The sequence below is a fragment of the Lissotriton vulgaris genome, chromosome 2_1 (genome assembly GCF_964263255.1).
Source record: "Lissotriton vulgaris chromosome 2_1, aLisVul1.2, whole genome shotgun sequence".
Lineage (NCBI taxonomy): Eukaryota > Metazoa > Chordata > Amphibia > Caudata > Salamandridae > Lissotriton > Lissotriton vulgaris.
This window is the reverse complement of record NC_141687.1, coordinates 770532271-770548203: the sequence shown is the minus strand read 5'-3', so window position 1 is coordinate 770548203 and position 15933 is coordinate 770532271. Positions and strand designations below refer to the sequence as shown.

Sequence of the window (15933 nt, the reverse complement as noted above, 5' to 3'; positions counted from 1 at the left end):
CAGGTCTGGTCAAATTTGGATCTGAAATATTTAAATGCATACACCCTACATTCCTAAGGACCAGGCTTTCAAATTTACAGGTGAGAGGAAGCAGTGAAGATCATCCCTCCACTGAAAAAACTGGGAAGAACACTTCCTGTTAGCTGTGACAGTAACTAGGTGCCCTTTCATGGACAAAAATTGAAAACCAGAACTGGACAAATAAGGAAAACACAGGACGTTTGCCTCTTCTTTATACATCCTGTGAGCAACCAATGATTTATCAGTCTAATCATTTGAATGGCGGTAAATCGAGTGGCTATACTGTCGCCGTTCAGGATCTTGGACACAAACACAACTGAAGGTATTGATGGCAGAGGTAATCCGACTTGCAAACTTTTTCATGCATACATTTTCACAAATGGAACGGCAATCTGGAAACCTCTTGGGAGTATGGCTATACTGGAGTGATGCAGATCATCTCTTCTTGCTGAGAACGCTCGGCATCAGCAGTGTGGATGGAAAACATAATAAAGTATCCCTCGGCAGCCGATTAAAACTAATTTCCCTTCAACTCGAACTCATTCAACCTCGATGCGAAAACTCTGCATTTCTGTGTTCTCTGCATTGCTTAATAAGTACATTGGTTCCCAGAACTATCGGTTTATTTGTGAAATTCTAATATGGGCCTGCATTTTGTGTCTGCTTCTGCATTCTGGATACCTGGAACCTTAACGGTTGTTGTTAGACATGGATCCTCTAGCCATCAACTATTGAAAACATGATTTTCAGAATCCGCAAATATAACCACAAAGCTTGTTTTATAATGCTGTGACTTCATGTTCACCTGCCAAGCGCCCTTTTGCAGATAGGAAATAAAAAATAAACAAAGGGCTCTCTTAATTTACAGCTAGTAACGCCTAAAGTAAACTAATACACTTCTAGGAAACCCTGCACACAGTTCCAAATAACCATACATTTCTTTAGGCAAAAGGATTATACTATTGGTGTGTTTAAAACATTCCACAGGAAACAAAATCATACAAGGCCAAAATAAACTCTCAAAGCCTGTTAATGACCGTGTAAATTGGTCGGACTAATAACATAAAATTATAGATTTTAATGTGCGAATAAAGGTTTTTAACGTGGTGACCAACCATGTTTCGATGGAGAATAGAAAATAGTTGCTACTCCGAAAGACACTCATATTTCCTGCCCACAGTCCCTACCAGATACTAGAACATCAATTCTGAAACTAACATAAAGTTATTAAGATTTAGATCTCTAGATGCTAAGCAGTTTTAAGGGTGCAGAGCTGTGATAAAAGGGAACTTGATCAAAAGAAAGAAAGTTGAAGATGAACAGGCAGATATTCCTGAGGATGTTGAAACATCACAGAGCATAAAGACAACTCCTCAATTGCTGTGCAGAACAATTGGAAAAAATTATCTAACATGGATTAAATTACTTTAGAAGTCATATGTCTTGACCATTAAAGATGCAGCTTTGAAACCATAAGACCCTCCTTATAGAGACTCATCCAACCCAGGGGGCTCAGGAAGAATTGATTGGTGAGCTAGCAGAATCAAATAAGTTACCTTAGAACATACTAAATCCAAACTCCAGAGTCAGAAAACCCATTTTGGGACACACAGAGAAAAAGCTATTACAGTGTTAACAAAAAATACTACACGCTGATAGTAGAAATAGGAGTTTTAATAAGAATAACCAGACACAGAGGGAGTCATTACGATGCGGTTTGAACTGAAACCGACAGTTGTCAGTTGCGGTCCGAACCGCATCTAAAGCTGCGGTCCAACCAGCGCATTCGGATGCGTGTGGTTGGAGGCATGAGTAGGAGGGATGACCGACTTAATCCGATGGGCTCATGATGGCAGTCGGTCGGTCGGAAAGGACTCATTATCCCTAAAGGACAGCATTTCTGCCATCTGGATTATAATGATAATGATAATTACGCACTTATATAGCGCACGACTACCCGGAGGCATCTCGGCGCTTGTACGAATACCGCTGAGGAACCCTTCCTGGCCTTTCCCTGTGAGGAGCCCACTCCTGGGCACCCCCAAGGTGAAGTTAGGCATCCTCAGCGTTGTTGGGGCCGTTGTAGAGATTAAGCAAGCTTTTGCCCAGAGGTGCAGAGCCTTTTCATGACGGCCTTTCCAACATGGACATTGGAAGCACCTAGCAGGGCCCCCTTGGCCCTCCGCATGTGGCCCTGTGGGGCACCTATGATGTCCCCATTAACATCCCTGTACCGTGTGGCAGGCACTGTGAGGTGCCAGCCACACGGTGCAAAGATGTTTGAAAATGTAAATTTTTCAATGAGAGCCTGTGCTTTTGGCCGTTTTGGCCCGCCGCAGAAGCTCCCATTGAAAAACGGAAGGTTCCCAACACACCATGTGCGCTCACATCCCAATTGCAGGGTCTGAACCACCGACCTGAGGTTGGTCGGTTCCCAATCCGCAGCAATGTCGATCTGAGGCAACTCTGACCGACATCGTTATCACTGTCAGAGTATTCTCAACTTTATGCCCTGGCCCACCTTCTGGAGAATAATCCTGTGCTATAAAACCACACATGTTAAATTATATACTTATGTACTATTAATGACAATTTCCAAAGTGACCATGCAGTTTGTCTTTTATACAATCAAGAGCTTTATCTATGTCATAGATATAGTAAGTGAAGTAAATGTATATAGATTACACGCTGGATGTTCCTATGTGGTTGAATAAGGTTTATTTGTGGGATGATGATGAATAACTGTGTAGTATATACAGACTTGTTTTGATACGCTACCTTAAATACAGGATGTGTCCTTACCACCGTGAGTTTCTTACATTTCAATGTACCCAAAAGAGGGGGGGGGGTCAAGAAACATGCAGGAAAAAAATTGAAGTATTAGTATTTCTCATGGGATATGGAAATCTACAGGACAGACCTTGATAAAACAGAAATGGCAAACCTTTTACCTAAGAAAATCTCCCCATAGAACATGTCCACAAACAAAATCTAACCATACCTTTCCCATGAATTATAAAATACATTGAAATCAAATTACCTTAATATCACTTAATGCCATTACTTTCTCATTTTGCTATTTGGATCCTGTTTTCAAAATATGTAATGTATTACTGCTGCAAGAAAAAAATATTTCTCTGTCTTAAGTCCTCAATTATATTAATTAAAAAACAAATCACACATTTCAACTGCTTGAAAAAGCGTAATATCTACCTTGTTGATGCATATGCTTGTTAACATATTCTTAAAAAAGAAATCACAAGAAAATGGGCAGAACGTTCTATATTCAGAGCCAACCCAAAAAATAAACGCATTTTTTAAAAGTAACACAACTGTCCTTTAAAATTATAAGTTTCCTATAAATTACCACTTTAAAGCCAGGGTAAATAAATCACTGGGCCACAAACAGCAAAGTGAAATACTCCCTATCAAGATATGGCAGCTGGAAACCCACACAACGAGCAGCCTAACTATAGGATGAGGCTGACCATACAAATAAAATTGAGCCGTCTACTTACCACAACGCCTGAAAACAAACGATAGCTACTCAAACACATATTACATACACTTCAAATTCAAATTTGCCATACTGGGCACCCAAAATGGAAACTGCACACATTTTCTCGCAGGAAATAACATTTTAGTTAAGTTCTATTATTCCAAAAGGGGTATGATAGAGTAACTGACCTGCCTTGGGAAGAAATAAAAAATCAAACTGCACGCCCGATGAGTTAGAACAGCTGAAACAATACTATACGGGAGATAAATATGTCTACACAAAGATAGGATGCCTTTTAGTTTCAACAAAATCAAAAATATGTATTTAATCTTGTTTTATTGCAGAAGACTGTGCAACAAACAACTGTGGATTCTAGGAACCTGGCAGAGTAAAGTTGTAGTCAGAAGAGGCAGAGTAGCACGTAGGTCAGTACTGAGACTGGAATCCACTCTTTTCGATGCTTCTTAGGCCTCAAAAGATTGCACAAATGTAATACCGGTGAGAATTCTGCTATCAGATTGAGAAATTCTATTTTTGTAAAACCACACTTTTTCTCTCCTAGAAGTACCATTTCTTTGTGACTCCGGGGTAAGGATCCCTTTCAAAGAGTGGGGATGTTTCTATATAATAACATTATCCAATTACGAAAGGGTTAGTCAGAGCATAAATGGCTAAATAGGTGAAAAGGAACGTGACACAGAAAGTTATCAACCTACTTCAAAGAGGGAAAGTGTGTAAATAGTGTCTGATAAATGGGAGGCTGGAAGAACCTGGCACATTTTGAGTTGAACTCATGTAAAAGTGGCAGTAATGTTTGGGCTATAGCTTCCCAGCCTTGCCCATGTCAACAGGATTGCTCAATCAGCTGGAAAGAATATGAAGAGAACGCAAAGGTGGTTATATTTAAAGGGATTTAAACAACATTCTCTCACCTTATTTAAAGCATCTGCCTTCTCTGAAGAACTCATCCTGAAAAAATGAATTAAAATTAAAATCTGTAATGCAAGTCAGAGAAGATCAGAGAAAAACTTGTCAATAATTAAAGTCCTTCAATTGAAACAGCCTTTAACTGCCATTGGACGGTGACCTGATCTACTGAACAAACACACTTAAAGAGGTGAACTAAAACACTTATTTAGCATGAGAGGTAATCTGTCCATGTAGTAAACAAGGGACAAGAACGCGGGGAGGTTCCTCATGAGGCTGAGAGCTTCCCTTTGAGAGACAAGCTGAGTTTTGTCTTCTTTCTCAGGTGTAGGAGACAACAGTCAAGTACAGACTATGGTGGAGCCTTAGTCCAATTTATTCAAAATCCAGAGTGCATGTCGTGATAAGGCTTTTCTTCCGATCATTTTATTTTTGCATCTCTTGACTTCCAGTGCATGATGTCAAGGCTTTTGTTAAGCTACCCTACTTTCTTATCCAACGGTAAAAAAAAAAACTTTGCCAGAGATAATAGGGTAGCTCACCAAGGCTTGAAAGTAATTTACTTAAAAGATGTCTCTCAGTTTCACAATAGTTCACAATACTGTAAGGAAAACATTTTAACCCACCACCTGTGTCTGACTCTAAAACTTGTATTGCATGGCTGTACATATGACTGTGCTATGTTTATTTTTAATTGTACACATTACCAATCGTCTTAGCTCTTTAAACATTAAATGCATCTTATTTTATTTGTTTTGCTTTACCTCGGTCTACTTGACTACGTGATTGATAAAGTACATTTTGAATTTATTTTCCTACAACAAATGATTATCCCATCTAGATATTTTCTATAGAACCATATATAGGCCCCACCAGCTGAAATCATTTTGTTTTGTACTCCTCCACAGAGCTCCATTTAATGTTTGTTTACGAAGGATACATTTATACTGCGTTACATTGCGAAAGATACAGATAACAAAATTCCATACCAACAAGTCATTTTACTTTTTTTAATTGAAATCCTGTCATTTTTTCCAACTTTAACAGCAGAAAACTAACAAATGATAACTGCAATCTTTTGTACCCTTGTTATTCTCTGACACATTTCAAGAGGAAGAGAGAAGTGTATTATTTTAAATGTAATGGGGATATACTGGCAGGAGTGCTTCACATAAGTTACAAAGTAACATATGCGTGTATTCATGTAAAACAGCAATTCATTAGCATTCATGGCAAAATATAGGACTTATGACCCACTACTGTCCACGTATAATATGCACCCCATGCCCCTTCTCTATTTGTCCTGCCCATCCCCCGCCGCCCCAACACCACCACCACCGCAGCTACTGAATGTGCCAGGCTGCGACACAGAAAAAAAGCGCACCTTGCCATACACATAATATGACCATTTACCTTTCATTGCAAAGCAGCATTGTTTGCGTAAAATGTTAAAATGTGGCTTTGTATGTATGTGCGTACAGTTATATCTAAATATACATACAAATACATATATATATATATATATATATATATATATATATATCAACAAACTCCTGGCAGTTCAGTCGCTAATAAATCAGCATGACACCAGAGCTCCCGTGAGCAAGAGGCGAAAGCTTTGAAACGCGTTGGGTTTTTCCGTGTGCCAATAAATATTTGCACCTTGAACGAACATTTGGGCCGCGGCTCTGGTGTCATGCTGATTTATTAGCGACTGAACTGCCAGGAGTTTGTTGATGTTTTGGGAGGTGGCGATCCCGCCGGGAGCCTGCTGAGGAAAGAGGCGAGAGTTAAACGCCAAACGAGTGTGTTGTCATATATATATATATATATATATACTTGCAGCTCGCCCCGACTTTGTCCGGGGGCAATCAGGCTTGTTGGTATTCCACCCGCCGACATGTAATTGCACTGGTCCCGTACTTTTAAGCAGAGTTTTGGGCGCTGGTACTTATTCTTACCTCTGCTTAACCCCAGGCTCACTTCCATTCCCACGTTGTCCGGGGGCAATCAGGCTTGCTCCCAGTCGCCGAAACCCAGGCCCCCAACCACCTCCTCAGCCCAAGTTCACCGCCACCTTCAGTGCCCCCAATCATCCGCACACGCCCTGCTCCCAAACACTGTGGCCACGCATCCGGCGCTGCAAACGAACAAAGTCAGTATACACGCCCCGCTGCAGCGCTAAAGTTTACCTGTCATCCCGCTCCAGTCCGCCTTACTTCACCGCTCCTCCCCGCGGTTCACGTACCTCAGACCGCTCCAGTGTGGCTAAGTTCTCCGTTCCTCCCCGCGCTGTTGTCCGCCGCTGCTGCAGTCCAGTCCTCCTTACTTCAGCGCTCCTCCCCGCGGTTCACGTACGTCAGGCCGCTCCAGTGTGGCTAAGTTCTCCGCTCCTCCCCGCGCTGTTGTCCGCCGCTCCTCCCCGCGGTCCTGTCCGCCGCTTATCCTCGCGCTCCTGTCCTCCGATGATGATGTCAGCACGTACGTGGTTAGCGCACACGGCCGGCGCTACTTCGAAGGGACTACTTTTTTTTATTGTAAATTTTTTAAATAACCTATTTTTTATATAGCCTATGTCCATCTACTGTACCTCCCCTTTCCAACGCTGTATTGGGTGTTGTGATTGGTGGTGTACTTTTCGAGTTTACCCGGCTCAAAGGACACAGTTCTCTCTTTATAATAGTAGTATAGATATAGATATATATATATATACACATATATACATATATTCCACATAATACTCCAAACCACCTCCAGCAGCGCCGGCGAAGGAGGACGGACCACTCAGTTGAGGCAAATTCGTTTTTATTTCAACCACTTTCAAGCAGTGACGCGTTTCGGGCTGAGCAGCCCTTGATCCCGAGTGGGATGGGTATGCTGGGATGGGTATGCTCAGACGTGAGTCCCATGCTCTCCCCACCACTGGAGTCAAGCAATCCTGGCTGAAGACGGCTGATAGCCAGAAACCGGTCCTAGGATGCTTGATTCCGGTCTTGGCTTGGCAGTTCGGGCTGGACTGTTCCCATGAGGCACAGGGTCAAGGCTGATTTGCATATGGCCATGTCTGAACTGGGGTGGTGTGGAGTGCAAAAAAACGATGCATTTAGGCCCAGATCTCTGTACTGGGGTGAATGTATGACATTGTTCTGCATTCTGTCCATCAATTGTTGTTTTTGCATTTGTCACCCCGAGTGGGATGGGTATGCTCAGACGTGAGTCCCATGCTCTCCACACCACTGGAGTCAAGCTATCCTGGCTGAAGACGGCTGATAGCCAGAAACCGGTCCTAGGATGCTTGATTCCGGTCCAGGAAAGACATGGCTTGGCAGTTCGGGCTGGACTGTTCCCATGAGGCACAGGGTCAAGGCTGATTTGCATATGGCCATGTCTGAACTGGGGTGGTGTGGAGTGCAAAAAAACGATGGATTTAGGCCCAGATCTCTGTACTGGGGTGAATGTATGAGATTGTTCTGCATTCTGTCCATCAATTGTTGTTTTTGCAGCAGCCATCTTATAACATGCAAAATACGAAGTAGTATTCTAATCAACAATGGAACATGAAAATCATAGCATGGCATCGTTATATTGACGATCTTTTTATTATATTTGATGGTCCACCAGAGTTGGCGGCATCATATGTTGAAAGACTTAATGAAAATTATGTCAATTTGAAATTCACAGGAGAAATTAGCACTTTAACAGTCAACTATCTAGATCTCACAGTATACACTGAAGAAGGGCATATACCCACTAAACTCTTCAGAAAATGTACGGCAGGAAATTCCACACTGTTTGCCACTAGTAATCATCCTGAAAAACGTATAAATAGTATCCCTTATGGAGAACTATTGAGACTTAAAAGGAACAACACGAGTGACATTCAATTTCAGAAGGCTGCTAAATCAAGTATGCAACGCTTTAGAATAAGAGGCCACAGGGAGGCAGTATTAACACACGCTCTATCTAGAGTAAATGGTCTTCAGAGAACTGAGTTATTGGCCATCAAAGAAAAGAAACAAGCTGATAGTGGGACATTTAGGATGATTACCACTTTTTCAGATAATGCGGGACAATTAAAAAGGATATTGCGTAAGAACTGGAATATCCTCCTCACAGACAACATCATTAGAGAGGACCTACCCACTAATCCATTGGTCACCTTCAGAAAAGCTAGGGCCCTCAAAGACCATTTGGTACATAGCCATCATGATGTGAAACCCGTCCAACCCTCTCGGAGACCACTAAATGGTTTTTATCATATCAATCCCCTTCCACTACTTTTACATTCGAACCCTGATCAGAACACAGGATATAGGCACTTCCTGCCAACACACGCCGTCCCCAAACAGACCATTAAGGGAGAACTAGTCAGTGGACTATTAAACGTCAGGTCTCTGCCGAAACACGCCACTGAAATACAACTTTTGGTCGAGTCCAACCATTTGGACATTCTATTTCTGACTGAGACATGGACGGCTGCGGGAATGGAACTAGAGCTAGGGCTGGCCTGCCCGCCAGGATACAAGATCATTCATAAACCTAGGACCATAGGACGAGGAGGAGGAACAGGGATCATCTTTAAAGAGGAGCTAAATATTGCTACCTTAGATGTCGACACGGTTTCATGTGCTGAAATACTTGGGATATCGATCAGACATGACTCAGGCCACTGCCTCACAAGCCTAATCTGCTATAGGACTCCGGGACATATAAACGCAACACAACAGCAGGAATTGATTGCCGTCATCAACAACATATCAATCTCACACAGCAAACTACTGGTACTAGGAGATTTCAATCTTTGGGATAATGACCAACTACACACGGCCTTCCACAATATCACCCACTCTTGGGAAAACTTAGGGCTGAAACAGTGGATAACTACCCCCACACATAAACAGGGAAATACACTGGATCTAATATTTGCTGCAGAGGATCTTATTACAATGAGAACAACGCTCCCAGTAGATTGGTCAGACCATCATCTCCTACTTTTCAACATTCACACCTTGACTAATACAGGACCTACTAATACACAGAGCAGATCCTTTATTGGACGCGATTGGAAAGGCCTGTTAAAAAGGAAAGAGAAAGGAAAGTTCAATCTCCATCACATTGGGAATTCGTTCAACCCAGAGAACGACATCACCACTAACTATCTCACGTTGTGTAAAGAAGTAACCAAAAAGCTTGACGATACTGTACCCCTGAAAGTAATCAGGAAAAGAGGAAGACCCTCCGCGCCCTGGTACACGGATAACCTGAAGGCACTGAAAAGAGCCTGTAAAAACGCCGAAAGGATGTGGAGAAAAAATTACTCGGAGCCGGAGAAACTGATATGGAGACAAACCATTGTAAGATATAAAAAAGATATCATCGCAGCCAAAGCAAACTATTTCGCCGACTTACTACTCCACAGCTCTAATAAGTCCCGTGACACTTTCAGGATAATCAGAGAGTTATCCAATCCGGATTGTGCGAACAGTCAAATTAAGCCCTCACAAGAATTATGCGATGACTTAGCTTCCTTCTTTCAGGAAAAAATCACTAAAATCATTGAGGGAATGAAGGGTGCCATCATCTCCTCTGAGCAGGATAATAGTAACCCCGAGAATAGGGAGAAGAGCGAAGACAACGCAGGACGACCCAACCCAAAGGCCACCTTAGAAAATTTTAAAGTCCTTACAGAACAAGACTTCACAAAAACTGCTCTTAATACAACCTCAGGGTCCCCTCTGGACCCTTTGCCTCACAAAATAGTAAAGGAGTTCAGGGATGACCTTTTCCCAGTATTGCAACAGCTTTGCAATCAATCCCTCATTTCTGGCACAGTACCAAAAGAATGGAAATTGGCGGTTGTTACCCCCCTATTAAAGAAACCTAATCTAGACCCGAACTGCAAAAAAAACTACCGTCCTATATCGCTCCTGCCATACCCTATAAAGATCATAGAGCGGTGGGTCAGCAGATCCCTTGCCCTCTTCCTAGAAACCAACAACATCCTGGAAGAGGAGCAATTCGGTTTCAGACCAGCTTACGGAACCGAGGCTGCTCTGCTGACAGTTCTGGATGACCTGCGAATGAGGGCGGACAGGGGGGAATCAGCAATCCTAATTCTGCTGGACCTGTCCGCCGCATTCGATACGGTGAGCCACGACATCCTGCTGACAAGACTAAAAAACATTGGAATCGGCGGAGTGGCGCTCGATTGGTTTCACTCCTATTTAAAAGACAGATGGCAGGCAGTAGCCATCCCCCCATATCAGTCGGGATTTGTTAAAGTCCCACATGGCGTCCCACAAGGGTCCGCAATCAGTCCGATACTTTTTAATATATATATGCAACCCCTGTTGGGCATTATCAAGGCCCACGGTATTAGCGTGATCAACTATGCGGACGACACGCAGCTGATGATTTCCCTTGATGGTGCCCAGGCCAACTCACTCACGGCTTTCCATACCTGCATGGCAGAAATGACACTCTGGCTAAACCAGAACTCACTACAATTTAATAGTGATAAAACGGAAATAATGCACTGCGCAGTTGGCAGAATTACCAGCAGTCTACCCACCGATTTCTGGCCCTTGGACTCGGGGGAGTCATTAACCCCAGTGAAATCAGTGAAGAATCTCGGAGTCAGCTTTAACGACTGTCTGAGCTTAGAGACCAATGTCAACAAGCAGATGAGTAGCTGCTTTGCTTTAATGAGAGGACTGCGAAAGCTGCTACCCCTCTTACCAGCGCAGGTCAGAACCACCATAGTTAGGAGCACCATTCTCAGCCGCCTGGATTACTGTAATGCTCTGCTTCTGGAATCCCCGGCCTATTTGATCTCCAGACTGCAAAGCATCCAGGCGGCAGCAGCGAAGCTGGCACTCTCCCGAGAGCGAAGATCCTCTACCACCCTCGCTCTAGCCGATCTTCACTGGCTACCTGTACATCAAAGGATCTGCTTTAAATCCCTCTGCATTGTCTTTAGGGCAGTACACGGAATGGGCCCCCGACCACTTCAAAAGAAATTCAAATGGTATATACCCACACGGCCCCTCCGTTCCTCATCTTCCAACCTGATAAGCATACCCAGGATCAGGAAAGCCACCTACGGTGGCAGAGCCTTCAGCATAGCCGCAGCCCATCTGTGGAACAAATTGCCTATCGACATCAGGAAAACAGACGAACTGATGGCTTTCCGTAAAAAGGTGAAAACATGGCTCTTCCCCAAAGTTTAATCTCACCAGAACTTTATACTATCCCCCTCCTCTGATGCACAGTATTTTCAGCAATATGTACACAGCGCCAGGATGCCCGTAGGGTTGCAGAAGCGCTCTACAAATGCTATAAATAAATAAAATAAATAAATTATCCCTGCGGCGGTTGCAAGGCCTGTAAAATAAGTAAACGCACCTTAGCGTATGATGTACCTGGGCTGGGAACACCGAAGAAAATAAACACATTCTTAACTTGCTCTACTCCCTATGACATCTACTGTTTGATATGCCCATGTGGGCTTAGATACATTGGGAGTACCATCCACCCAGTAAAAATACGTATACTAGAACATATGCGAGCCATAAATAATATAGATGAGGCATATCCTGTAGCAAGGCACTATAACAAGGTACATAGGCACAATAGGGATCTATTGTCGTACTTCTGTTTAGACAGTGTCCCAGTAAGCCCTAGAGGTGGAGACAGTATACAAAAACTAAGGCGCTTAGAGTCACGATACATCATTGACCTACATTGCAAAAGTCCTACAGGCCTGAATAGCAGCGAGGAATTAGCGATACATTTGGGCTAGAAAGTCTGTTTGATTCTGGATGCCAATTTTTGGGCATTCTGAATTTTTAATTGAATTTATAAATGTAATTCTTGTTTCTGATCTGACTTCCTACTGTAATATATTATATAATTTCCTTGTATTTAAAGGGATGATTCGTGCTTATGATGATCATTGTTTTTGGCCAGGTACTATGGAGGTATATGCCCATTCAGGGCGAGATTAGATACAGGGAAGCTTCTTACATTTGTTTACCCATTTGAGTTTTTATTTGTAAATATGTCTTCTAAAGATTTATTTTGGTGTTTACATATATAGCTGACAGGATGGACGAGATATACGTTGATTCTGTACTACTTCGTATTTTGCATGTTATAAGAGGCATGAGGAAGTATTGATTGTGAAGTCCTCTTTCTTTGTCGATGTGCCGAAAACTTGTTTGTAAAGTAGATAAAGACAATGATGGCCGCGACATTTTCGTGCAACAATTGACAAAGGCGGAGTACCGAAACGCGTCGAAACGCGTCTGGAGTGCCAAGGTTTCCTTGCTTTTGAATAAATTCGATTGGAAACTCCCCCTGAGAGTGCTTTCTTCTTTATCAGGTACGATTACCTGGAGAAACTTGGGAGCAGTGATACGTAGATGGGTACACCCCCATCAGGCAAGCACCCGTTCAAGAGTGCGGCAGGCTGGTGTGTTTGGAGATATATATATATACATAGATACATATACACACACACACACACACACTTTTGTAGGTTGCCCGCCAGTTAAATCTGTGGACAAATGTGTGCCTCCACCTCCAACTCCTAATACTCTCTTCTACAGACTCCACTGCGAAATATTCAAGTTACAAGACAAAACTAGATCAAACTTCAATGAAATGTTTATTATTGACTATTGTGTGGATATTCTATATATTGAGGACCGATATTTAATGCCATAGAGAGACTCCATTCTCTCACCTTATTTAAAGCATCTGCCTTCTCTGAAGAACTCATCCTGAAAAAATGAATTAAAATTAAAATCTGTAATGCAAGTCAGAGAAGATCAGAGAAAAACTTGTCAATAATTAAAGTCCTTCAATTGAAACAGCCTTTAACTGCCATTGGACGGTGACCTGATCTACTGAACAAACACACTTAAAGAGGTGAACTAAAACACTTATTTAGCATGAGAGGTAATCTGTCCATGTAGTAAACAAGGGACAAGAACGCGGGGAGGTTCCTCATGAGGCTGAGAGCTTCCCTTTGAGAGACAAGCTGAGTTTTGTCTTCTTTCTCAGGTGTAGGAGACAACAGTCAAGTACAGACTATGGTGGAGCCTTAGTCCAATTTATTCAAAATCCAGAGTGCATGTCGTGATAAGGCTTTTCTTCCGATCATTTTATTTTTGCATCTCTTGACTTCCAGTCCATGATGTCAAGGCTTTTGTTAAGCTACCCTACTTTCTTATCCAACGGTAAAAAAAAAAACTTTGCCAGAGATAATAGGGTAGCTCACCAAGGCTTGAAAGTAATTTACTTAAAAGATGTCTCTCAGTTTCACAATAGTTCACAATACTGTAAGGAAAACATTTTAACCCACCACCTGTGTCTGACTCTAAAACTTGTATTGCATGGCTGTACATATGACTGTGCTATGTTTATTTTTAATTGTACACATTACCAATCGTCTTAGCTCTTTAAACATTAAATGCATCTTATTTTATTTGTTTTGCTTTACCTCGGTCTACTTGACTACGTGATTGATAAAGTACATTTTTAATTTATTTTCCTACAACAAATGATTATCCCATCTAGATATTTTCTATAGAACCATATATAGGCCCCACCAGCTGAAATCATTTTGTTTTGTACTCCTCCACAGAGCTCCATTTAATGTTTGTTTACGAAGGATACATTTATACTGCGTTACATTGCGAAAGATACAGATAACAAAATTCCATACCAACAAGTCATTTTACTTTTTTTAATTGAAATCCTGTCATTTTTTCCAACTTTAACAGCAGAAAACTAACACTTGATAACTGCAATCTTTTGTACCCTTGTTATTCTCTGACACATTTCAAGTGGAAGAGAGAAGTGTATTATTTTAAATGTAATGGGGATATACTGGCAGGAGTGCTTCACATAAGTTACAAAGTAACATATGCGTGTATTCATGTAAAACAGCAATTCATTAGCATTCATGGCAAAATATAGGACTTATGACCCACTACTGTCCACGTATAATATGCACCCCATGCCCCTTCTCTATTTGTCCTGCCCATCCCCCGCCGCCCCAACACCACCACCACCGCAGCTACTGAATGTGCCAGGCTGCGACACAGAAAAAAAGCGCACCTTGCCATACACATAATATGACCATTTACCTTTCATTGCAAAGCAGCATTGTTTGCGTAAAATGTTAAAATGTGGCTTTGTATGTATGTGCGTACAGTTATATCTAAATATACATACAAATACATATATATATATATATATATATATATATATATATATATATATATATATATATATATATATATATATATATCAACAAACTCCTGGCAGTTCAGTCGCTAATAAATCAGCATGACACCAGAGCCGGGGCCCAAATGTTCGTTCAAGGTGCAAATATTTATTGGCACACGGAAAAACCCAACGCATTTCAAAGCTTTCGCCTCTTGCTCCCGTGAGCAAGAGGCGAAAGCTTTGAAACGCGTTGGGTTTTTCCGTGTGCCAATAAATATTTGCACCTTGAACGAACATTTGGGCCGCGGCTCTGGTGTCATGCTGATTTATTAGCGACTGAACTGCCAGGAGTTTGTTGATGTTTTGGGAGGTGGCGATCCCGCCGGGAGCCTGCTGAGGAAAGAGGCGAGAGTTAAACGCCAAACGAGTGTGTTGTCATATATATATATATATATATATACTTGCAGCTCGCCCCGACTTTGTCCGGGGGCAATCAGGCTTGTTGGTATTCCACCCGCCGACATGTAATTGCACTGGTCCCGTACTTTTAAGCAGAGTTTTGGGCGCTGGTACTTATTCTTACCTCTGCTTAACCCCAGGCTCACTTCCATTCCCACGTTGTCCGGGGGCAATCAGGCTTGCTCCCAGTCGCCGAAACCCAGGCCCCCAACCACCTCCTCAGCCCAAGTTCACCGCCACCTTCAGTGCCCCCAATCATCCGCACACGCCCTGCTCCCAAACACTGTGGCCACGCATCCGGCGCTGCAAACGAACAAAGTCAGTATACACGCCCCGCTGCAGCGCTAAAGTTTACCTGTCATCCCGCTCCAGTCCGCCTTACTTCACCGCTCCTCCCCGCGGTTCACGTACCTCAGACCGCTCCAGTGTGGCTAAGTTCTCCGTTCCTCCCCGCGCTGTTGTCCGCCGCTGCTGCAGTCCAGTCCTCCTTACTTCAGCGCTCCTCCCCGCGGTTCACGTACGTCAGGCCGCTCCAGTGTGGCTAAGTTCTCCGCTCCTCCCCGCGCTGTTGTCCGCCGCTCCTCCCCGCGGTCCTGTCCGCCGCTTATCCTCGCGCTCCTGTCCTCCGATGATGATGTCAGCACGTACGTGGTTAGCGCACACGGCCGGCGCTACTTCGAAGGGACTACTTTTTTTTATTGTAAATTTTTTAAATAACCTATTTTTTATATAGCCTATGTCCATCTACTGTACCTCCCCTTTCCAACGCTGTATTGGGTGTTGTGATTGGT

The 15933-nt window shown here is 42.8% G+C and overlaps 1 protein-coding gene across 3 annotated transcripts in view; it reads right to left on the bottom strand.

Moving 5' to 3' along the window:
- The window catches only part of ERICH2 (glutamate rich 2), a 406715-nt gene that overhangs the window by 332301 nt on the left and 58481 nt on the right, over nucleotides 1-15933 (bottom strand). For 2 of the 3 annotated variants that reach the window (XM_086958688.1, XM_086958689.1), the window contains one exon: nucleotides 13194-13230. In XM_086958688.1, coding sequence (XP_086814814.1) covers nucleotides 13194-13230 — 37 coding nt within the window. Of the gene's footprint in view, nucleotides 1-4452; nucleotides 4490-13193; nucleotides 13231-15933 lie in introns of all 3 variants that reach the window. The other variant, XM_086958687.1, reaches the window with a different exon arrangement.